The 23,839-nt window shown below is 31.5% G+C and overlaps 3 protein-coding genes across 4 annotated transcripts; 1 reads left to right on the forward strand and 2 right to left on the reverse strand.

The window, feature by feature from the left end:
• Positions 1–847: 847 nt before the first annotated feature.
• LOC126780973 (integrator complex subunit 10) lies at positions 848–2,801 on the forward strand. Its single transcript, XM_050505694.1, has one exon. The coding sequence runs from the start codon at positions 979–981 to the stop codon at positions 2,722–2,724; it is 1,746 nt and encodes a 581-aa protein (XP_050361651.1). The 5' UTR covers positions 848–978; the 3' UTR covers positions 2,725–2,801.
• Positions 2,753–21,877, reverse strand: LOC126780970 (transcription initiation factor TFIID subunit 5). Of its 2 annotated transcripts, XM_050505691.1 has the most exons (13): positions 21,866–21,877; positions 7,772–7,940; positions 7,514–7,699; positions 6,998–7,200; positions 6,605–6,804; positions 6,188–6,389; positions 5,420–5,609; positions 5,254–5,329; positions 5,037–5,174; positions 4,457–4,650; positions 3,810–3,923; positions 3,471–3,651; positions 2,753–3,007 (listed from the first exon to the last, which is right to left on the reverse strand). In XM_050505691.1, exons 2-13 carry the CDS (start codon positions 7,832–7,834, stop codon positions 2,799–2,801), a joined length of 1,956 nt encoding a protein of 651 aa, XP_050361648.1. In that variant the 5' UTR covers positions 7,835–7,940; positions 21,866–21,877; the 3' UTR covers positions 2,753–2,798. The 2 variants fall into 2 exon arrangements, 1 of the variants encoding a protein (XP_050361648.1); XR_007670587.1 differs by lacking the exon at positions 21,866–21,877 and having other exon boundaries at positions 3,471–3,632; positions 7,772–7,984.
• Positions 13,333–23,173, reverse strand: LOC126780966 (uncharacterized). Its single transcript, XM_050505681.1, has 9 exons — positions 21,911–23,173; positions 20,649–20,799; positions 19,765–19,993; positions 19,510–19,606; positions 18,406–18,538; positions 16,151–16,368; positions 13,851–14,112; positions 13,699–13,774; positions 13,333–13,606 (listed from the first exon to the last, which is right to left on the reverse strand). Exons 1-9 carry the CDS (start codon positions 23,171–23,173, stop codon positions 13,375–13,377), a joined length of 2,661 nt encoding a protein of 886 aa, XP_050361638.1. The 3' UTR covers positions 13,333–13,374.
• Positions 23,174–23,839: the final 666 nt, after the last annotated feature.

A 23,839-nucleotide genomic window follows, 5' to 3' on the forward strand; every position in this document is an offset into this window, starting at 1 on the left:
TACAGTGTTGGTAGCCTAAAAAGTCTATAATCATCTTGTATCGTGATACGTAAAATTAATATCTACTTGAATGCACATTAAATTTAATGGTAACATTATTCGTACATAATGTTATCTATTAATTAAAGTTGGGCATAACTATTTAAAAACATAAATGAACTTATTTTTAGGCTTACTAAATATTGAGACGCACCATTTTTATGCATAACATTTTAAAATCAATTACCATTAATAATATATAATATCTTGTAAATTTGCTATTAGTCGCTCATAGCTTCGCTTTGTGATGAGAAACGCGGCAATCGTGACCGGTGATAATAAAATACCAAAATGCCTGTGCATTAAATCTACGAATTGAATCCCCAGCAGCAGACTATGATATATTCGATAATTATGAGTTTATAGTATATTTATCTAGATTTCACAAATTATATGTTTCTTATTATTATATTTATTTCATTAATTTGAATATAAACGTCGATATCGAAACATGCCGTAACGGACATTTCATGAAATTTATTAAAATTTAGTAAGGTATGAGTAAATAATTTTGAGTTAAATAAATATAATTATTTATATAATAAAACGATTAATAAGCAATTATAATTTGTTGCGTATTCTACGCATTATATTATTATTATATAAAATTATAGTTGGTAAGATTCGAAAATTAGTTATACTATCTATATAGTACATATCTACATTGCTTCTATTTGTAAAAGTTACAATTATAAAGAGGAATAATATAATAATTATATAAATTTATTACATAACTATTTTCAATTAAATCGTAACTATCAATACGTCGTTGTTTTTCAATTTATAATGAGCATCCCTATTTCCTAGTACAAATTGACATTTTATATTTGTTTGATGGAAAATTGACATAGGATTATTATTAGTATTAAAAAAGAACATTTAAAATATTTGAATAATATTAAACACGCCAGAATAGGGAAAGAAAAAAAAAACTTTATTATGCCAGCTGTTGAAAAGACTCTTGAAGATGATGAAAATTATATTATTTCTAGAGCAAAGCAGGCTCAAAAAAGCAATATTTATTCTGCGAAGGCTTGGATGTTGACTGCTAAAACACTATTTCCAGCGAATTTTAAAATTCAATTTGAAGCCTATTTAATGGAAAAACAATCTGGAAATGTACAAGAAGCAGCTGAATGTTTCAGTTCATTAATGATATCACCACAAAATCTACCAGATTTATTGACAGAAATTTCTGCTATTGCTCATGCTCTTAAATCAAATGAACCATCTTTTTTAAGTCAAATGTTTGACTATATTAGTCCTGATATTCAACTAACAATACTTAAGACAAGTGTTGAAAATAGTGATGACACAATGGAGCATTGTCGTTTGCTAGTGCTATTATTAAAAAAGTTTCCACAATTAGGTGTGGACAGTCTTGTGAAAACACTTATAAATGCTGAAGAATTTTTTTATGATAATCGATATGCTCGTCTGCTAGTTGTTGAAACTTTACCTTTACTTAATTCTTTGGAATCACCTAGATTGTTACAACGCTTAGTGGTTAAAGCAATTGATTTCTATAATTCTTATATTTATGATGAAACTGAAAATGATATTACAGATCCCTGGCAAAGACTTTATGGTGTACTTGAATTATTGGGTCGTCAACTAGGCTGGGACTCTTATTTAGTTAACTATAACAACAGCTTAAATAAGGAATCCTATTTCCAAAAATTATTGTCATTGAGGATTTTTGATGATTGTAGACAACTTTTATATTGTGGAGTAGTATTTTTTTTAAGGTCACTGTATGAACATAAATCTCTTAAGGGAAATCATATTTTGGTAGAAGCTTTATCAGATCCAGATGCACCACCCTCAAAAAGAAGAAAAGGTGATATTGAAGTGACAGGAGTATCAGCTCACCAGTTCCAAGCAGCTGCTAGTTGTTGGGAACTTTTACATCGCAATGAAGTTATTACAAGAGAATTTATCAAATTAACTTCACAGCTGCAAATTAAACCTTGGGTAGAAGGTTTTTCTGAAGAATTAGCTTTATTTAGAGGAAGACATGAAGAAGCATGTCCTTCTTCAACAAGTAATAATATAACTGTTCTAATAGCAAATGTATCTACTAACTTTTTTCAGCAAAACTACAGTGCTTGCATTGAAAACATTTTGGCAACTTTGCCTTTACTGCCTTCCATTGAGGGATCATTAGAATCAGATCTCATTGTTGGCGGAACACATCGCCATCTTCACTTTTTACCTTTAACTAAGTATGCAATTATGCATTATTTCTGTACTCTTCTGATAAGGATACTCATGAAAACTGGAAACAATACTGACATGGCTTATGGCCATATTTTAGTATTAATGCAGCTTGGATGGCCACAGGAAGAAGCAATTTTTATTCATATAATGGACACAATAAGAAAAAAAGGTGTTTTTCATTATCACCTTTTTCCAACGTATATTATTCATATAGACCTATTAGAAGAATTAAGTTTTATCTGGAATGAACAAGGAAAAAATGTTGTGTTGGATATTTTACCAAATTCACAACAACATCTGGGTCAACGCAGAATCGGCACTCGAGGAGCAGATAAAGGTGTTAAAGAAGATTTTAAGCAAGCAATGAAAGCTCAAGTTGCAAGAAGCAATGAATCTTTGCTAAATTTAATAATTCAGTTTATAACAGCTGAGAGATCTTATTTTTTGCAAGCATTGCTAAGTTAACTTAGTGTTCTATTAGTGAAACAAAAAGTGTAATTGAAATGTTTATTTAATAAATTGGTTTAATAAACTACATTCTATGAACTTCCTTCGTATGATCCGACAGCTAACAGAAGGTTCCTTCTAGTAAAATGTAAATTTTTAATAGGTGAATTTTTTGTTGCAAAAGAATGTAATAAAAATTTTTCTTCCTTTTGCATTACATTAGTAATCCCACTTTCTTCGCTAGAACTTTCGTCAGATATTAAGCTAAAGTCCCAAAGCTTGATAGTAGAATCCAAAGCACCTATAACATTATTTATTTATTTATTATATTAGATGGTAATATGGAATATGTGGTATGCGGAATGGAATATGGAATATGTGGTCTACTGGTGGTAGGGCTTTGTGCAAGCTCGTCTGGGTAGGTACCACCCACTCATCAGATATTCTACCGCAAAACAGCAATTGTTGTGTTCCGGTTTGAAGGGTGAGTGAGCCAGTGTAATTACAGGCACAAGGGACATAAAATCTTAGTTCCCAAGGTTGGTGGCGCATTGGATATGTAAGCGATGGTTGACATTTCTTACAATGCCAATGTCTAAGAGTGTTGGTGACCACTTACCATCAGGTGGCCCATATGCTCGTCCGCCTTCCTATTCTATAAAAAAAAAAAAAAAAATGCATAAAATGTTTATTGGTGTTTAAATACTTCACTCTTAAGGTTTAATAATTTTTATTTTTTTTTTGTATTTTATTTATATATTTACCAGAAGATAAGATAGTTCCGTCGCGACTAAAGGCTAATGCATGAACAGGTGCCGAATGCATAGGCGGTAATGTGGCTGTAGGCAGGCCTGTCGACAAATCCCACACCACTATTTCTCCATTTCCAGCTCCTGATGCTAACCATCTCCCACACGCAGAAAAAGCTAATGCAAATGGTGTTGACTGTAAGTTATTTTATTATTAATTTCATGGAAAAATAAACTTTCGTAATAGTTACGTAATAACAGTATAACTTAGGTTAATTTGAAAGGTGTGACAAAACTAACTTTCGCATTAAGAATATAAGTAAGAACATCTTATCTTATAAATCATCTACTTACTTTATGGCCAGTCATTATCCGAACTTGGGTTCCAGTTAAGCAGTCCCATAGTCTCACAGTACGGTCGCTGGAGCCAGTAGCAATGTAATTTGAATTTGGATGAAATTGTATGCACTGTAATGATAAAAGTGATGAATATTACATATAAGCTTTATAAAAAAAAAACTGCAGGCTGCAGATTGCACAACCCTAAGGGCATAAACCCCTGGACAAGCAAAAAAAAAATTGCTTTTCTGTAAAGACATTCTCAGTAACAGTCATAGGTTCAACGTGTGAACTCAATGCTTGTGTTGGATTGCAGACCCATTAGATAATAAGAGAATATCAGTACACAGGTATGTGTGAGTCCATTCACTTGAGCACTATTATTTCTCTTATGCAGTTGTTGGCTATTCGCAGTTGAGACTAACATCAAATAAAAAGTAAGAAAATGAAAGTAAACTTAAAAATGAGGAATGAGATTGCCAGGCTCTAAAGTATAAAAGTTTATCTTTGCATTATATAATGGACATTTTACTCTAGTAGTCAGCCATACATATCTTTACTAAGTCCCTAAACTCAATTTTTAATATAATTCCGCGGTACCGCTGCCTGCGAATGAGCTATCCACAATCTGAACACATAAAAAGGAAAAATGGTAATCATACATCGACATCAGAATGGTGTCCCGCAAAGATCCTAAGAGGCTGGTGGTGATCGGTGGCCCAGAGGCGAGCCGTATGGTCGTGGCCACCCGACGCAAAGTAGTAGCCGTACGGTGACCAACGAACGTCCCATACTGGCCAAACGTGACCGCGGTACACCACCAAACAGGTCCAGCACTGTAGCGACCATAGTCTAACTGTGTAAGACACAATATTCGTGAATACTGCTTTCAGTATTTACTAAAATTTTAAATTAAAAAAAAAAAAACACCTCAATAACGTCTGTACTACTTACTTGTTTTTTTATTGAATAGGATGGGCAAATGGACTACCTGATGGTAAGTGATCATACACACTGTCTATAGTTGGTGCTATAAGAAATATTAAAAATGCCTTATTGCCAATTTGCCACTAACCTCGGGAATTAAGATATTTTGTCGCTTATGTCTTTAGTCAGTGTAATATGTGATGAGTGGGCACCCAAAAGGGCTTGCACAAAGCCCTACCACCAAGTAAAACTTTTAATATAGGTCATGTGTTGTAGAGAAAAATATGTTAATTTAAAATTGATACTATTTCTCACTTGTTGAATCTTCTGAACAAGACAGCAGCATTGTTTTAAATGGGTCAAACGCAACTTTATACACAGGACCTGAGTGTCCAAATAGGGTACGACATGTGTCTCTGTCTTTTTCTTCCATCATTCTTACCAAAACATCACCTGTTGAATAATTGAAACATGGATTATATTTAATAAAAATATAATATTAACATTTGTTAGGTTATTTTTTAAACCATACCTGCTTCTCTGTCAATATCTTGCAATTTTTCTGCTGATTTCATTCCTCTTAAGCGAATAGTTGTTAATGTCCATACCTGATGATAATAAATATATTGAATTTATTAATTATACAGATTGAATTTATTTGGTAAGTTATATTCATTTGTTTAATAAACAAAAATAACCTTAATAGAAGAATTGTTAAAGCCTACAGCAAGTAAAGTGGAATCATCACAAATGTCAGCACAAACAGCAGTTTGGCCGCTGTTCAATAGTGTGTAGAAACAAATAGAAGGTAGACTGTCAGGACCAAGCTGGACACGTTTAGTAGCTTCTCTGAGAGCTTTACCTTTCTCAATTTTATCAGTTTCTTTTCTGAAAGCAAATTAAATTATATACACAACATAAAAAGTACTTCAACAGAAGTAATTGAATATAAACACCAAGAATAATATTATTAATATAAAATGAGGTGTCATGGGACAACTAGTTAGTAGGTAGTTCTTTTCGCTATATATGATGTATTAACGCACAGGCACAATGAAATAAAATAATTACTTAAATGGGAACAAACTATGTATACAATGGACTCGTAAATATTTATAAATAAATTTATTTTTTTTATATGTATTATAAATATTTTTTTATGGTATGATTTTTTTTTAAATAATAAAAATATTACAAAACAAGTATAAACAAAACTTACTGTACATATACACAGGCACAAGTTTGTAAACACACAAACACACATACATAAAAGGTAGTGTTGTGATAGTCAGTTTTATTCTTAATTCAGTCTGCAGTGTAACATGTGGTAATAAATTTTGTTCCAAAAACTTTTTTAAAATTGTCAAGAAAAATTATAAAATGGTTTATAAAAGTTGACTTGAAGATAACAATTAAAATATTTAAGTGAGGTAAGATATGATCAGATGTCAATTAGAGTTACATACAATTCGGGTAATGGGATTCTGTCATTAGGAGGAGCATTTGGATCAGATTTTGGTTTTTTCATAAATATATTATCTTTTTTAGCTTTCTTCTTTTTTGGTTTATCTGGAGTTTCATCCGCTTCATCTTCATCTTCAATTGGAGTAGGAAGAACTTGAATATCAGGCTCCTTTAGAAGTCCATAGTAAACTTTGGTGCGGTTATCTGTATAAATAAAATTTTATATTAAAGTAAGTAGGATAATTGTTTTTTTTATTCTAATACAGTAGAATGAATTACATTGTTTTAAATTAAAATTTCAACAACAAAATGATTCAATTATAAGTAAGAAGTTGTATATATTTGCCCCAGAATATATTAGTAAGTTTTTTATAAGTACTTATAATTCAGCAGATTCTTAGTGTAGAAAAAATATTTACCATTCCTTGAAGCTTCACCTAGTAGTCCACCGACAGTTGCTTTTACTTGGGCTTGTGTTCTGCCTGGGCCATCATGAATGTCAATCTGGATGTGATTATTAATAATATTTATTATAATTGGTGAACTTTTTTGCTCATGTAGGTATCTTTTTAATTGTGTAGAAGCATCTCTTGACAGTTGAATTTGAAATTTGTTTGTTCTGAAATGAGTAGTTTATTTATACAAATTAAAGCTTTCAAGTCACATAGGCTAAAATTTATTATTATTTCTAGCAAAACTCCTCAGATATAATTTTTATTTACATTATTCAACTTTCATGGCAATCTATTAAACAGAAATCTAATATCAAATATATACCCAAATCCATTTTTATAAATTATTACTCAACTCACTTGTATACCTCTGCAAGTTCATTACCCTTTATTTGATCTTTGTTTTCTACCACTGCCAACCGCTTAAGATCCTCTTGATAATAATCTTCTTGTTCTGGACCAAATTTTTCCATAAATTTTTTAGCATGCTCATTGTGATCATATAAAATAAGGATTAAATACATATGAACAAATACTGGATACAGGAAAGTTGACAGCTCATACTGAAAAAAGAAATAAAATTTGAACATAACATTCGGTATTCTTATTTAAGTAATGAGAACTGTAAATGTTTAAGTATTATGATAAATTAAGTCTTTATTTTATCAATTTATGATACTATTAGCTCTGGATAAATCAAATTAAGTTATAATTTTGACATTTAGTAATAAAATAAGTTAAATATATAATAACATCAAACCAAAAATAACATTCAAATAATGAAGCAACAAAAAATAATTTAATACTTTCTTGATGTTTAGCTCCTGTATTTTAATAGTATTAGCTGTATTATAATAGCATTGTCCACATACTCACCTTATAAATATCTAAAGAATTTTCCACAAACTTTTTTAGGCTGTCATAAGCAAACTCGTAGCTATATGGATCACTTTCGGTATGATGTGCTGTAAGTATACTGGCAAGTTCAACTTCAGGTAAATCCAAGTTTTCATATTCAGCGTCACCTAGATTTGCTTCTTTCCTTAAAATTTCTTCAGTGCCCTGAAAGAATACATTAAATAGTAGATTTGGCGACTTATGAGAACTGATGAAAAATAATATAATTAAACTTGCCTTTAAATCATACTTTCGCAAAAGTTGAAGGACCGCTAACAGCGGAGTTGATTTATCGCCCATTTTAAGTCATATATAAATAACAACCTTTTTTACGGTAGTCTTAAAGTAAAATATGAAACTTCACTTGTTTGACTAATCGAAATCAATGTTTTAGGAAGTGCAAGCTCTAAGTAAAAGTTTTCTGTGAGTGCAAGTGTAACAAAATGTCAATTTTTACATGTAAATACCATTTTTACCATAGATACAATACCACTTTTATTCCAATGTTTAGTGCTGCCAGATTTAAAAAAAAAACGCTGGTTTGTATGGAATGCAATGACTTATTCCCTACTCCCCAACACAGAATACCGAGAGAGCTACCCAGACTAAATAAAGTCTAAAGACTGACGGGTTGGATTTACCAACTTAAGTGAAGTATCGCATATGGGCATAAGGTTTCGACAATATTTTTTTTAAGAGCCACGAGCAATATGGCATCCACAGCATTTTAGTCAAATTACACGCGAGATTTGAAAATGTAAAATTTAAATGCGTTTTAATGGCACTTATCGATTGAATAAAAATAACTGTTTTCGTTAGTTGTTTTAGTTTTATTATTAGCACCGTAGAATCTAATTGAGACACTTTTGCTGTTATAATTGTACATAGCACACTGCTATAATCTACTTTATTTTAAACAAATGAACCATGGTGGCTCAGTGGTGAACGCATGAATATTAACTGATGATCGCAGGTTCAATCTAGGCTAGCACAAGCCAGTTAGAATAAGCTCCTTTCATTCTCCTCAAAATGAAGAGGATGCCTTTGAACATTCATAGGTTATTACTATTACGTGCTTTCGTGAAATAATATTCATCAAAATTAAGTAAATGTGAAAATATTCACACAAAACCAATCTTCTCCGACCTAGCACTACTGAACTTATTTAATATTATATGGTTCTTGAATAATTTATAGTATTCCTTGTGTATTCGTAAAGAAATTGCGTTTTGAATGTCAGCGAAGTTGTTATACAGAATTTTGGAAGTAAATGAAAGAAAAGGATATAAGTAGTTAAGTGGAATAGTGTTGCATTATAAATAACGAAATTAACCAAGAACAGTATTAAGTGGATTTTATAGCAGAGCTAGGTACTTATTAAGAATTCTAGAATAGGCTATAGAGAAGGTCGTCTATATAACGTCGCCAACTCAAAGTATTTAAGTAACATTAACACGTTGCTACCAAGTCACGCCAGGATTATTCACCAGCTTGATCTCTTTGTTTTTACCACAGGTCTAATCGTGTCGTGTGAATAGTTTTAGAAGTTGAGCTTTCTAAAAGGACGTTGTTTGTCCTTTTATATCTTAAAAAAATATATATTTAAGTGGTTTAATTGACAGAAAGCACGAACTTATTTAAATAGTGTAGCCACCACACAGAGATAAAATTTTTGTTTTTTAACTAGCAAATCAAAGGCGATACAATATTGGCAAGTATTGGTGTGTCATATACGACATACGCACCTACTATATTTTTGTGTTGCACTGTGTTTACATGTTTAGAAATAGGAATGTGATATGAACTTATCGATATAAAATGTCATATGTATGTATATTAATAAAACCAAACTCTATTATGTCGAATTTTAGTAATTTATTGTAACAAAAACAAAACATTCATTTAGAAATTTATTTTCAAGTAATGGTACATACATATTGGGTTTTATTTTTGTTTTGAACATCTATGGTACAATTATCTATGCAAAAAACTGTTAACGTAATAAAATTAATCTATTTAATTTTTTAATATTAACCGTGACTTCATCAATATTCGCGTAAGTAACATGTTATCGATCTACAAATTAATTTGATTAAATATCTCCACAAATTGACTATTTGCTATTACAAATAATACCTAGTAGTAGGTACAAAGTTAGAATATTATTTAGTTACAGGACCTTTTAAATAAAATTGCAATGTAAAACTTAAATACGTCCCCGTATATTATTATAGTATTTACGCACAAAAAAACTAGAATTATACCTAACTTATTCTTCCAATTGTTGTTTTAGTTTAACGTCATATAAAACAAAGAAAAGATTTATAGGTGATCTTTAAATATTTTAGATTATGCCAACAGTTTTTATAATTATTCACTGTAAGTCTGAAAAACCTAATTTTTAAAGTTAAAAAATCACACTAAAAATTACGTTGTATGAAAAGATAAATCGTTTTAGAAGGAAAAACATCTATTTATATATTACTTAATACGTGAACATCAGAAGTTGTAGTATATATTTTATGTATTTAACAGACGGGAGTTAACTTTTATTATTAGAAGGGATCAGTGCCATAGATGTGCACAAAAGAAAATTGGTCGAATATTGACCACGCAATATTAACTAGTATCTATTTACTTTGATTCCAGTATAATATATATTTGCTTCGGATAATTTATTGACTAGTTAAAGATATGTTTGAAAAGTTTCTTAATATTAAACGTATCTATTTTTATCTAATGTACTGAAACAAAGCGATTTTTATTAATTAAAAAACTTACATTATTGTAGTTCGTTTAAAAAGGGTTTACTAATTATACAATTAAGTTATTATGTAACTCCTCGTCTTAATTTTTATTACAATATAATCACAAATGATATTAAATAAGCCAGATTTTACGGAAATAATAAACAAATCTTAAGATGAATTTTTTTAGTTATCAGTAATGTCAGATGAGGTTACATTTAAATGTCAGTCTTAAGATCGGTCTATTATTACTAATTTTCTAACAAATACGTATATTAATATTGCATTTTTAGTAGGAAGGTACAAAACGTGTTTCATCTCATTGGACGAAATATATATTATATAAATAAAATTTAAAGTCTTATTCTATGGGTATCTAATCTATGGTTCACTATTTTGGTCGTCTTTAAATAAAGCTATTTAAAATTTATCATTAACAATAATGTGTTGCATTATAAAATATTTGTAACATTACAAAATAACAGTTAAAAAAATTATACATATACATTGGCAATTCTTTTACTAAATACATTAAAAATCTCTACGTTTTAAAATTAGCAATAAATTTCAAGAATTATCTTAAAAGCTTAAAAATTAATATGTTTTACATGTTATTATCTTTTTTTTATAGAATAGGAAGGCGGACGAGCATATGGGCCACCTGATGGTAAGTGGTATGGATGGTAAATAAGTATCACCAGCGCCCATAGACATTGGTATTGTAAGAAATGTTAACCACCGCTTATATCACCAATGAGCCACCATCCTTGGAAACTAAGATGTTATGTCCCTTGTGCCTGTAATTACACTAGCTCACTCACCATTCAAACCGGAACACAACAATACCAAGTACTGCTGTTTTGCGATAGAATATCTGATGAGTGGGTGGTACCTCCCCAGACGAACTTGCACAAAGCTCTACCACCAGTAATGTTATTAAGCGATAATATGTTTGTCAATACTTTCCCGCCAGAATCGAACAAAGATATTCTTTTCTATTGAGTATGTTATATTTTTATTTTATCAAATTTATTTAATTGGTAGGTATGTGATATAATTTCGGAATACTAATTTAAATGACAGCGATTAATATTAGACGTAGCACCGTTTCGTACGGGTGGTCATGTACTCTGTGGAACGGTCGCTATTATTTGTTACATATTATTATAAAATACTATATAAAGTAGGTAAATAGATTCTTTTTTAATCTGCTTTTAGAGATAATTCATGAAAGTAGCTTTTCAAGAATACATAATATAGTGATAATTACTTATTACAGTTACTTACGACATCATCAACGAATGCAATTTTTTTAATATTATTTGTTTCAAATATATTAATTATTATGGCACTAAAAAGATGTTGTATATTTTATTAAATTTAAATATATGTAGATCAATTTTAGAAAATTTCGACTAACATTGGGAAGGAAACTACAATTACGGAAATAGATATACAATAATGTATTAAAGCTTGGGATATAATTGAAGTCCACAATATGTAATTATTTTTTTTAAATATTATATATTTTTTTAAGAAATTGATAATCTATACTATAATATTATTTACGTTCCCTTATTTATATAATAAATATAGATATTATATCAGTCCAGCTTCGAATGTTTTTTTTACAAGCAACTTCCAAAAACATGCATAGGTAACACATGCAACAAATTATGATCGGTTACTCATATATATATATATATAAGCGAAATAGCACTCATCATGAGATCTCCTAAACTATCTGCCCCATTTATTTGAAATTTGTCACAGTTACTCTTTCCCCGACATAGACCTTCACTAAGAACGGTAATTACACAAATTCTATCCAAAATACATTTTCCTTATCCACCCGTGCGAAGCCGGGACGATTAGCTAGTGATATAATATAACTGTTCCAACTTATTTCTTATATTGTAAATAATCACGTTTACAATAATGATGGTATTTTTCTAATAAAATAAATAATTGATATAACAAAACAATAAATTTTAATTTTTGGTAAGTATTTAAAATTTTAAGAACTAAGAAAAATTCACACTAAGATTTATTAAATTGGTAGGTATTTAATATTATGTTATGGACGAAGAGCATATACGTTTGATGTACGTAATGAACACAAGTTTTTTCATCACAGCTAAATGTGAGTTTTTTTTATATATTTGTGAAATTTATTTGGTACAGCTAACTACAGGTCACTAGTTTGAAAATCAGAAATAAAGTATGGTTTAAAATATCTGGAAATGGTTTTAAGGTAATTTTATTATTAGGCTTATATAAGGCTTGAAAATGGTTTAGAGAGTCACGGTAGCATGCGAAAGCGATCCCGTGGCGCTCCTCGTTAAGACGGAAAGGGTACCGCTGGTTTTTTAGTGGGTATTCCGATGTTCGTGGCGCACTCGGCGCCTTGGACACCGGCAAGCCCCACATACCCCCCCCCACTGTTCTCGGGGGGAAAACGCGTAACGCTTTTGTCCAGCTTTAAAAAAAAGGCTTGTAAATGTAGGGGGCTATCCCACTCAAAATGGGACGTATTTGTTGTGGGTTGTTAGCATAATCTTCAAAACGTCGTTAAAAATAATCCAAAAGCTCGACATTAATTAATATATAAAAAAAGTCTAAATAATATATTCATTCACCTAATTTTTTTTAGAAAAAATATTTACGACATAAACTGTGAAATGTTGATTATCTTTTGAGATAAGTAATTAAATGGTTTGCTTTGAAGAGCACAAAGAATGCCACGATACTTTTAAATTGATGCGGTTTGTCAATGTTAGGTCGCTAAAACTCTATCAACAAAACCGTGTTTTCTGGAAGTAAGGAAATTAATGTCATTTAATATCATGTGAGAAAAATGAATTTGTTCAGAATAATTTTATTAATAATGTGTTTTAACATATGCGTAAAATTTGAAAAGTGCAAAATGTGAAAAGTTGTTGCAACAACTACTTACCTATTTATTTATAACAATCACTTCGCCCATAACATGGAAATATTTGAAGTTAGCTATATAGCTAGACAAATATTAGCTATAAATGATATAATTCAAATGTATCTTTTTTAGAACACAATTTTAGTAGAATTTTGTAATTAAATGTCTTGGCTGGAGCAGTTGTGAGCGTCAAAAGTGCGTGGCGCAACTTCTTCATATGGAGCTACGTGCGCGGAGGCCAGCTCCCGAGACACACGTTCCGCAGCATTTAAAACACGTAGAAGATTAAGGCCTGCTAATTTTTTAAGGTCTTCTATGCTCCAACCATCCTCCATTAACTCGGCAAATAAGAGAGGATACGAAGATACATCTTCTAAGCCTTGTGGTGTGCTATTAACAAAAAAAACAGTTACATATTATTTAATTTATGAAACCTCATTATTTTGAAATTAAAGTACAAAAAATTCGAAGAAGGTACTCACTAATTTATGCCGTCATATCCTGCACCTAAGCCCACGCTTTCTACACCAGCGATGTCACGTATATGATTTATGTGTCCTATAAATAAAAACATATAGTTATGTAGCTAATTGGTATAAGAAACTAAATGCAATATAAAACACTGAATATTTACCAATTGCGTCTTGAACGGTGGCAGTGTCCTTGCATGTGAGAAAGGAGGTGTAGAAATTGACCATAATAAGGCCTTTATTTGCTGCTAAAAGTCGCAATACGCTGTCAGGAACATTGCGAGTGACGTTACAGATTGCCCGTGCTGAAGAATGTGAAAAAAGGACCGGTGCTCGGGATACTGATAGAGCGTCGCGCATCGTGCGTTCAGACACGTGTGATAAATCCACCAACATGCCAAGCCTGTTCATCTCCTTTATCACTACCTGAAAAGTCAGAACACTTTGTATAACACAAATTGAGATAAAAATTAAACTATACTTGAAAATTGTTGCATAAGTTGTTATCGTTATTATAGACAAATCTTTATTATACTGACATACGTAGTGATTATTAATATACGCATAATATTTTTAAATTATCAAAACTCTTACAAGCTTTATAAGCCTATTTTGCAATGAATAAAATATAGATATTTTATAATAAGTTGTGCTGTATTTAATAAGATCAGAAAAGATAATTTACAAAAATATTTGTACCACCTAAAATGTAAGCTCACCGTAAAGGATATTTTTGTTCATCTGAAAAAATAAAAATTAACCGTAGTGGCTCAAAAAATATGAATAGGCTTCTCATTAGACGCTTTATATTCATTGCTACTGGTTTTAATATGAAAATAAGTGTCTTTGACGTTAAAGTGGTTTTAAAAACCCCAACTAAACGCTTGCTTGCACGTTAATTATTATACATACTATACATTTAATTGTTTTGGATTTTTGTGTAAATTTTTATTGCGTTTTTTACTCCGCTACATTATTTTTCCTACAAAAATTGATGCTTAACTTGCAGTGAGTGGTTTCAACAAAAGAAAATGTTACGAAAAGTATCGTTGTACGTAAAACAAAGAACGGCTTCGCAAGCAACCGAAGTTCAAAGCAAAATATTGCAGCGGCATAGGATGTTTATGATTATGGCACACTCACTCTACTCCACATCTCGATCTTTACGGTTTTGTTTTGATTACCCGCTGTAATATTATCCTGAATACCTTCGAGACTCCAAATGTTAAGTGCTTACTCATAATAATAACAGTAAAGAGTCGTTTATTGCAAAAGAGGTCAATGATTTTTATTATACAGAAAATCCGTCTCGGCTTTGTATGCGTACAATAAAGATTTTTTGAGTAAATTCTTTTATTTTAAAATTAAGGGTTACATGAGTTGTTGTATACTTAGCGCAATTACTAATTTCTAGGTTCTCTTGCATTATCATTTCTCCGTTCGTACCCAAACAAATATTCACAAGTCCTTTAAGACCTTTGTTTATTAAACAAAAAAATTTGTTTATTAAAAAAATGTAGTTTCATAGTTATTACTATGAAACTACATTTTTTTTTATTAGTTTTGTTTTCATTAAAATAGTCCCTATTTATATTAAATAATAGTTGTGTTTCGAGGACATTCTGGACATCTGTGTACATTTATATTAATATCTCTATAGTTTCTTTTGTATGTCTTAGCTTTTTTTAATATCTTCACTTATAAATAACCTAAATGCCGGTTAGTAATTCTCGAGATTAATTTACAGGAATTGAAAAAGCGCCGTTCCCGGAATATTGTTCATAACGCTGTGTAACTGAGGATTCAATATCCTGCTGACCGAATTTCGGCCACGCAGACAATGTCGAAAACTAACCATCTGCACAGATTATTATAGTGTACAACTGTATGCGCATGTAGATGCAATCTCTATAGGGAATAGACCGTACATGGCACCGTGCTGCGGCACGACGCCGCTCCGTCTCCCAGTAACGGCCCCATACCGTTACACGCTGGCCGGTGCCGCACTGTAGACATGTGTTCACGGCCTTACATTGCTAATTTCAGACCTTCAGGCCAGCAAATACCAAAAATTCGTTTTATTAAAACCTAATAACTTTCATTGATCCGCTCGAGATTTGAACCCAGGAACGATGATCTGTGGCCGTACACGCAAGAAACTAGACTAACGCGACAAGCTGTGATTTATTATTATAGCAATAATACAATTTCTGAAATTTGAAGTGATAAATAACTCATACCGTCAGTCATCACGTCAGTGAGTGCAACTGAATATTAAATAGAACTCTGTGTTATGAAAAATATATTTATAATTATATATATATATCTTACTATTACTAACTAGAATAAAAAATTGCTAAACAACCAAATATATAATCCACATTACAAATATGGAACAAAACTATAAGAGCATTTAAATTTGAAATATATATATGAACATTTAAATTACCGTTGATATACATACTTTACCGAACGGCGTCAATCCTCCTCTTTGTACGGAATCTGGTCTGTCGGCTGAAGCACACTCTGCCCATGGCGTATCACATGTGGAAGTTAGTGTCAGATATCTAACACCGACTTGGTACAAGGTTCTCAAAACGCCCAAAGATCCACCGATAGCGTGGCCTCCCTCAACACCCACAAGCGAACACAATCGATGATTAGCGTGAGCCGCCAATATATCTAAAATAATTACTTAAACAATATCATACCATATTTATGTTATTTGCATTTGTTTAAGTGAAACCATTAATAGATAAAAGTTTTAACTAATTGTTGGGATAAATTAAGATTTTTCTATTTTATGTTATGAATGAAAAAAGCCGAGATGGCCCAGTGGTTAGAACGCGTAAAACTTAACCGATGATTGTGGGTTCAAGACTGAGCAAACACCACTGAATTTACATTTGCTTAATTTGTGTTTATAATTCATATCGTGCTTGACTGTGACAGAAAACATCGCGAAGAAACCTGAATGTGTCTAATTCCGCTGAAATTCTGCCACATTTGTATTCCACCAACCCGGCTGAGGCAGTTACTGTTATGAATTGAAATGTATTAAAATTTTACCGAATGAAGTGATGAGACGTACGTACACGTAGGTACATAATTTAGGCATTATTTCCGTGAACTGCGGTCAAGGATAATGTCGTGAGATAAAATTTATTTTTTAAGAATTTAGCAGACATACATAAAATATTTGTTAATCTGTGTAACTGCTTGTAACAAAAAGCTCAGGAGTTTCTCTTGCGCAATTGAAAAGCTTGGAGCTAATTCTGCTCAACTACAGGTTTCCTCTAGATATTTTACTTCACCGTCAAGCACAAGTTTAATTATAACGCAAATTAATACGTGATATAAATAATGAATCTTAAACAAATGTAATTCATTAGTACCAAGAGGATACGCGGAGAAGAGCATAAAAAGAGTGTAAAGGAGTCGTAAAATAGTAAGTAATACAAACAGGAGGAAGCTGGAAAAGAAATGGACAGTAAAAGTCCGGGGAAAAACAAAAAAAAATTAAATGGAAAGTGTCAAATAATAACGGTCATTGTGTATCTTTAATATCTAATATATTTACATGTATGGCATCTAATATAATATATAAATACCTGTAAATAAAATGGATATTATGAGAATAATTCATTTTGTAACGGGAATAGTTTTTTCGAACCCTCGTTTAACTGTTTAATGTGCAAAGGCATTCTGCGTTGGCAGCTTGATTTATTGTAACACTAATGACTATTCAGAAGAAAGTGAAAAAAAAAACAATTTCGTTAAGGCAAAATTCAAGACGATAAAATTAATTCAGCTTAGATTTTTTAAGAGTTAAAAAGCCTTTTTATATGCTAATCCAAAATTCGTAAAGTTTAAGTAAACGACAAATTAATACCTACTTTATTACTCACGGTTAAATAAATATTGGCTTATAACAAAAAAAAAACTGTGTATCTTGGTTTGAATATCGAATTCTAGTGTTAGAGTCTCGATAAAAAAGTTAGTTATCGATTTTAATAATGATTGAAAATGTTCATCGGAACATTTACGCAAAAAACACTTAACTTAATAAAAGTATTACCGCTTATGAAAAATAGTGTACTTAACGTTTAGAAAAGCGAGAGACCCGAATGAATAATGAGCCAATATCTACTGTCATTAAGGAAAATAACCCAACAGTGGCAGCTAATTCCTTTAGTTATTTATGGACCTCAGTACAGAATACAAATTAATGCCTATAAAGGAGCTTGTAAATATATACATATGAAAACATTCAGAATATCCATATACACATACAACCACGTGTAGCTCTTGATTTGTTTCAAAGTATACTTAATCTTGAGCGATATACGTTATATATACATATGGGCGAACTCTGTATAGAGTAAAGTACGAGTACACGTAGTAGTGTACGAATACCTGTTCCGGATTAGTTGTTTAATGGTTAAATAGAATTCGTTTATATTATACACTAAGTTTCAGGTTTTGTATATGATTTGTTATATACTTAGTAGACGCCTTTACTTTATGATGTCCACTCAAGAATCGTCTAAAAGAGATTGCGGCTTAAGAAATAAGACTGCAATCACCACCGTTTAATTTTTCTCTTATTTTGCTACTGTATAATTCTATATATATAGAGCTAAATATTCAATAGTATGAGAATATTGGTCTCATTTTTATTTCCTAACAAATACGTACGATATACTTTCTTGTACTTACCCTCAGATGATGTACAGAACGTTAATTGTGGATGATATTTATCGGTCAGCCTCTGAATTAAGTCTATTTGTTCGAAGGTTAGCTGCACTGCGTCCCGATGTTGTGCGTCGCAAGGGACGTATGCGGCCCAAAACTAGTTGTAAAACAAAATATATGCGTGTTACAAGATTACCCAGCTGAGCGGCCAGGTTAAAGTGCTACATAGTTTGATTGAAATAAAAGTTTAGGTTAAATTAATTAATAAATAATTTAAATTGGCTATCGCGCGTAAAATTCGTGTATAGAAGAAACATTACCAAACATTAAGAAGTTCTCTTGTCTGGAGGCAGTCCTGGTCTAAGAAGCTCATGCTTACCATAAAAAATTGTCGTAAAAATGAATTAATGTGTATAATTTTAACTGCGTAGGATTAGAATATTAAGCACTAATTCCGCATATTATTCTGTATATAAGGTACTATAACTAAGTATGCCTTAAAACTTAACCTTCTTATAAGAATCTCGGTGAACAAAAATCGATTGTGTACATTGTTTCTAATAAAATATATATACATACACACGGGGTAAACATTTACATATATAATATTCTACAATAATTAACTGAGTATAGACATATAACAAAATTACGTGCGTTAATACAAAACGGATAAAAATACATGTTTTAGCTGGCAGTTGATTTAATGTCATGCACGAGTAACATTCTACGATCGCTTGTGGAATATAAATGTGCATTCTTTGTACGCAGTGACATGTAATAGGAAACGTGAGATAGCTTGGCGCTTGAAAGAAAGCATTCAAAACACAAGTCTTATTCGGTCCGTGAGGTTTTAAGTTTTAAGATGTCAGTCATAGAATACTCGTATCTTTCAATTTCTTGCTTCGCACAGCTGTTTTAAAAATTGACTTCATTTTTATTACTTCTTTTATATTTCGAGGTTAAAAATGAATAAAGACAAAATATGGCATACAATTGAAAGTAGAAAGGCAAATTTTATAACAAAAAGCAAGGAATTATGTTTTTAAATTATAGTAACAATTACAGTTAGGCCCACATGCCGTGCAGTCTATTCTTATTTTGAGGTGAGAATTTTAATTTGTTACTCACCTGCGCAGAAACTCGACCTTGTTTTAAGCGAGGCAGGTCGGTATGACTCCAAGAGCTCGTAGCCCAAGGAGATATTGTACGGAGATCTTCATCGAATCTATTACAGAACATTTTAATATTAAATTGTTTTCGTTCATTCATTAATACGTTTTTTGAAACACTTTAATTTTGAAGAATAGATATTTATTATATGGAAACAATTTTTTATCTTATACAATGATGGTATACTTACACCTACAATCTAAATACTAGTACCTAAAATCTTTGATTTTGTTGTGTAAGAATTTTCTTATATTCCACGGAAGATCATTATGTCCGTCTATGAGAGGTGTATCATGTAAAAGCCGTTCTGCAAGGCGAAGCCGTTCATGAAGAGGTGCTCCTGGAGGAGCTCGAAGCGCCAAAGGACCAGCAACGCAAGCCGTACCCGCCACTAACACCAATATGGCAACACAACACCAACGACGATGCCACGCAGATAAACCTATTGAAATAATTCATGTATTTTAGAAATTCTTCAACGACTGAATAAATAAAGTGTGGGTTATATAAACTATGCATTTTGGTTATCAAATTTAATATACGTGAAATGATATTAAAACTATTAAATTATTTGCTTATGATCGATCGTATTAGACAGCACATATATCAAAACGATTTAGGTCATAGCAATAGTTGTCAGAAGCTTTCCGATAATCTACTTGTCAAACAACATTCCTGGATCGCTGTAGTGGGAAGTTAGCGACGGGTTCATAGATGACATAATGTTGTGGAATTTATTGCTACGAATGTATTCATAGAGGAAGTACATCTATTTATTTAGTATTATGAGAAAAATATAATTATATCGATACCAAATTAGATGTTGTATTGTACTGTGTTGCAATTATTTGTTAACGCTCGTGTTTAGTGTGACATTTACACTTATTTATTGAACTAACATTCCAAGACGTAATAAAAAGTAAGAATAAATTCATTTTATAATGTAATTGATTATATGTTATTATTGTATATTTATAAGTAAACAGTGAGTATTTATTCGAACACATAGATGCGTAATGCGTTTTGAGAATATGTTATAGGCTAAACTTATTTTGTGGTGTATGATATATAAGCTATAAAAATTGTCGGTAACTCACGTGACGAGTTGGCAGTGGTAGTCGAGCTGTGACTAGTTGTTGAAGTCGTAGTTGTAGGAAGCCATTGGGAAGGTTTGCAGGCGCTACAGGCCGGAGCGCGGCCTGCAGATCTATCCGTTACGTCTGGTGCCGGTGTTGTGCGTTTCTTACCCTAATTATTTCAAAACGATTTTTTTTTTAAATACTTATCGCATATGACAATTTTATATTTTATTGTACAACATATATGTTATAAAAAAATCAAGCTTAATAGAATAAATACTCTGTCATTCTTCAGAAGTGCAGAAAATTACTTTTTATTATGAACTGTAATATAATTACAATAAATGAATTAACTAAATCAGTCTATTTTATGATATTTAAAAATGTTTAGGGAAAGCAGTATTGTGTGATATTTTTATTGTTGGTTTAACGCACACGTGCAAAAAGAGCGAAAGTGATCATTTCTATCCATAGACATTGTTTTTTCAAGTTTATAAACGTAACATGCGTTGCTAATCGTTAGATCTGCATCCTACTAAAATTGCTGGTTCATTTTATGTGGGCAACTAAAAATTATATGTTTAATTTATACAACAATACTATTCGATTAAAGCTTTAAATGCTTAATATAATTATTATATTAATATAAACAACAAAAATCAAAAATGTTATTATTATTTGTAACATAAAAGTTCTATAAAAAAGAATATGTTGAACATTATAAGCTTCACGGATACACCCGCATTTATGTTTTAAGAGTCATCTCATTCAGCCTCTTCATCTCTGTGATGTAAGATAAAATAAAGAATGACCACTGGAAGAAATGTCCGGTCTCGATAGTCTGAACGAAGCTCAGTAAAGGCTTCAAGATCTTTTCTTATCCGGTCATTTTATAGACTGTAAAATTAATTAAAATGAGAAATATTTTTGAATCTCTATATTCCTACTTTAATAATGTATATACGTTTACAGCGAAAATTGTATTCGATTCCTTGACTATGTTTTCAATATCAGTTTCCTGAACTTGATAACACTAACTTAAAGTTACATAACTTAGTAACTTTAAGAAATATTATTAACATGACTTACATCGCTAATGCACCCTGGAACTAAAATGTTAGTTCCCTTGTGCCTGTTGTTTCACTCGCTCTCTCAAACCGGAACCAAACAATAATAAGTATTGTTGTTTTGCGATAGAATATGTGATGAATGGTATACCTAAAAGTAAAACCTACCACTAAGTAAAATTAAAATTGATTTATTACTTTAGAATAACTTACATGAGTATCGTAGAAAATCGATGGAACTCTGCTTTCACGGCCAGTGTTGCAAGTACACTGGGCATGAGCATTTCGTGGGTTACTTCTTACAACTCTATCGACTTCAATAAATGATTGTGTATCATCAACAACATCGTTTCGTGAATTTCTCGACATGAAAGAATTTTCGTCTTGCGGCCACGGGTCTGTTACGCGATCTCTGTATCGGTCGCTTGGAAAATCGTTACATGACAACTGTCTTCTTATACTTCGGCACCGGCTTCGATTATCGAGCGTTGAAAATTTGATCAATGGCGAGTTTCGTGCTACGAGTTCATCATTATTTTCGTAATTTCTTGTTTTATTAAATTTTTGTGAAGTATCGATATTTGTGTTACGGAGTCGATCAAAACATTGATCAATATTTGAGGAAAAATTCTCATAAGTTTTGACATTGTTTTTTAAATCGTCTTTCGATTGTATACTTGAAGATGAAAAAATGCGACTTTGACTGTCCATTTTTTTATGAGATTTGTCTACAAGAGATAGCATCGACAATCTTTTTAATGAGTTAGATGAACTTGAAGCCATCTCAGCGAGTTGAAGAGAGTTCTGAGGTTTTTTCGTTACGGACTCGCCTTTTATTTTTTTTAAATTAGACAATTTCCTTTTTATTTTTTGAACGAGTGTGTTAGTTTGATCATATGAAATAAATTGTTTTGAAATGTAACTCGATACTCCTATAGTTTTGCTTTTATAATGTTTTCTATCGAGACTGCGATGTGATCCAATGGCAAGACTACTTCGCCCTGTATCTCTTTTGATCCTTTCTATGTCATAAATATTAAGAGTGTGGCCACGTTGTTTAATAGAATCGCGATAACAGTTCAAGTAATTATTTTGTCGAACGTTACAATTGCATACCAAATTGAAATCTTGTTCGGATATTGGTTCATTAATACAGTGTCTTTGTGAGGCGAGAGCTAAACAAGCTTCACAATCCACACCGAGTAATAACTCGAGACTAGTGTTTCTAATAAATCCGTCGCTGAATGTTCGCGAACGGAAATGAGCACCATGTTGGTTAACATGAGTTTCGAAGTCAGAAGCGCACCCCGCATCTGCAGTGGTCCCAGGGCTGTCCACAGTTTCTTCGTCCATCATTGTAGCTGCATCACGATTAACTTGAATCACACGTGGCTGTCGAAAGACCCTGCTGTCACTCCGAACGGAGCATCGCGACGGTGACGGTGACGAACGCTTAAAGCTGTCCACGTGAATCATAATTGTGCTTGTTGGTCTTTAATTCAACGTCGACATTCTAAGAAATAAACAAACGAATAAAATTTGTTAATTACATTTCTATTGTTACTATTCTTTTGTTTTAATGAATATGTTTTCTAACACTATTAGGCAGTAACTTTTCATATGAGATAATATAAATGTCAGACATAGATATCATAATATTATACTCATATTATTTTAATAAACAAAGAAACATGAAAATTAAAAGACTGTGTTAATAGAAACATATTCGTAGAGAGCGGATCTGATGTTCAAGCTTATATAATGCACTGTAGTATTTTTACATTACCCTCTGAAAAATACCCTGCCTGCGCTGGGTTTCGGTTGTTTATTCAAGAAATGTACACAAATTCATATGTTGAATACGCTGGAAGATAGAACTGGCAAGATCCCCTACACAAGGCAATAGAATAATTGTATTAGTACGTGTTTACAAAATTTCAAAAACTTTAGAATACTCTATATAAATTATCTTTATATGTGTATTTAAGTGTATTATTATAACTGAAATATAGGATTTCACTTCAACTACAAACTTCTTCTTTTCTACTCCAATTTAGCCTGACGTTAGTTTTTTAAGGAAGATAGACGAGCAGCCTACACAAAAAACTTACCAACGGCTATTATTATTATATTTGATATTAA

Source organism: Nymphalis io, chromosome 3 (genome assembly GCF_905147045.1).
Source record: "Nymphalis io chromosome 3, ilAglIoxx1.1, whole genome shotgun sequence".
Taxonomy (NCBI): Eukaryota; Metazoa; Arthropoda; class Insecta; order Lepidoptera; family Nymphalidae; genus Nymphalis; species Nymphalis io.

What these genes read in the sequence shown, in the direction of transcription:
- LOC126780973 (XM_050505694.1), top strand. Translation starts at nt 979, where the DNA reads ATGCCAGCTGTTGAAAAGACTCTTGAAGATGATGAAAATTATATTATT.
- LOC126780970 (XM_050505691.1), bottom strand. Translation starts at nt 7,834, where the DNA reads ATGGGCGATAAATCAACTCCGCTGTTAGCGGTCCTTCAACTTTTGCGA. An exon ending in TTAACAATTCTTCTATTAAG is followed by an intron (nt 5,330 to 5,419) that starts GTTATTTTTGTT and finishes TATTATCATCAG; the next exon opens with GTATGGACATTAACAACTAT. An exon ending in TTGTTCAGAAGATTCAACAA is followed by an intron (nt 4,651 to 5,036) that starts GTGAGAAATAGT and finishes TGTCTTACACAG; the next exon opens with TTAGACTATGGTCGCTACAG.
- LOC126780966 (XM_050505681.1), bottom strand. Translation starts at nt 23,173, where the DNA reads ATGATTCACGTGGACAGCTTTAAGCGTTCGTCACCGTCACCGTCGCGA. An exon ending in GATTGACGCCGTTCGGTAAA is followed by an intron (nt 14,113 to 16,150) that starts GTATGTATATCA and finishes CTGACTTTTCAG; the next exon opens with GTAGTGATAAAGGAGATGAA. An exon ending in CACCGTTCAAGACGCAATTG is followed by an intron (nt 13,775 to 13,850) that starts GTAAATATTCAG and finishes TTTTATTTATAG; the next exon opens with GACACATAAATCATATACGT.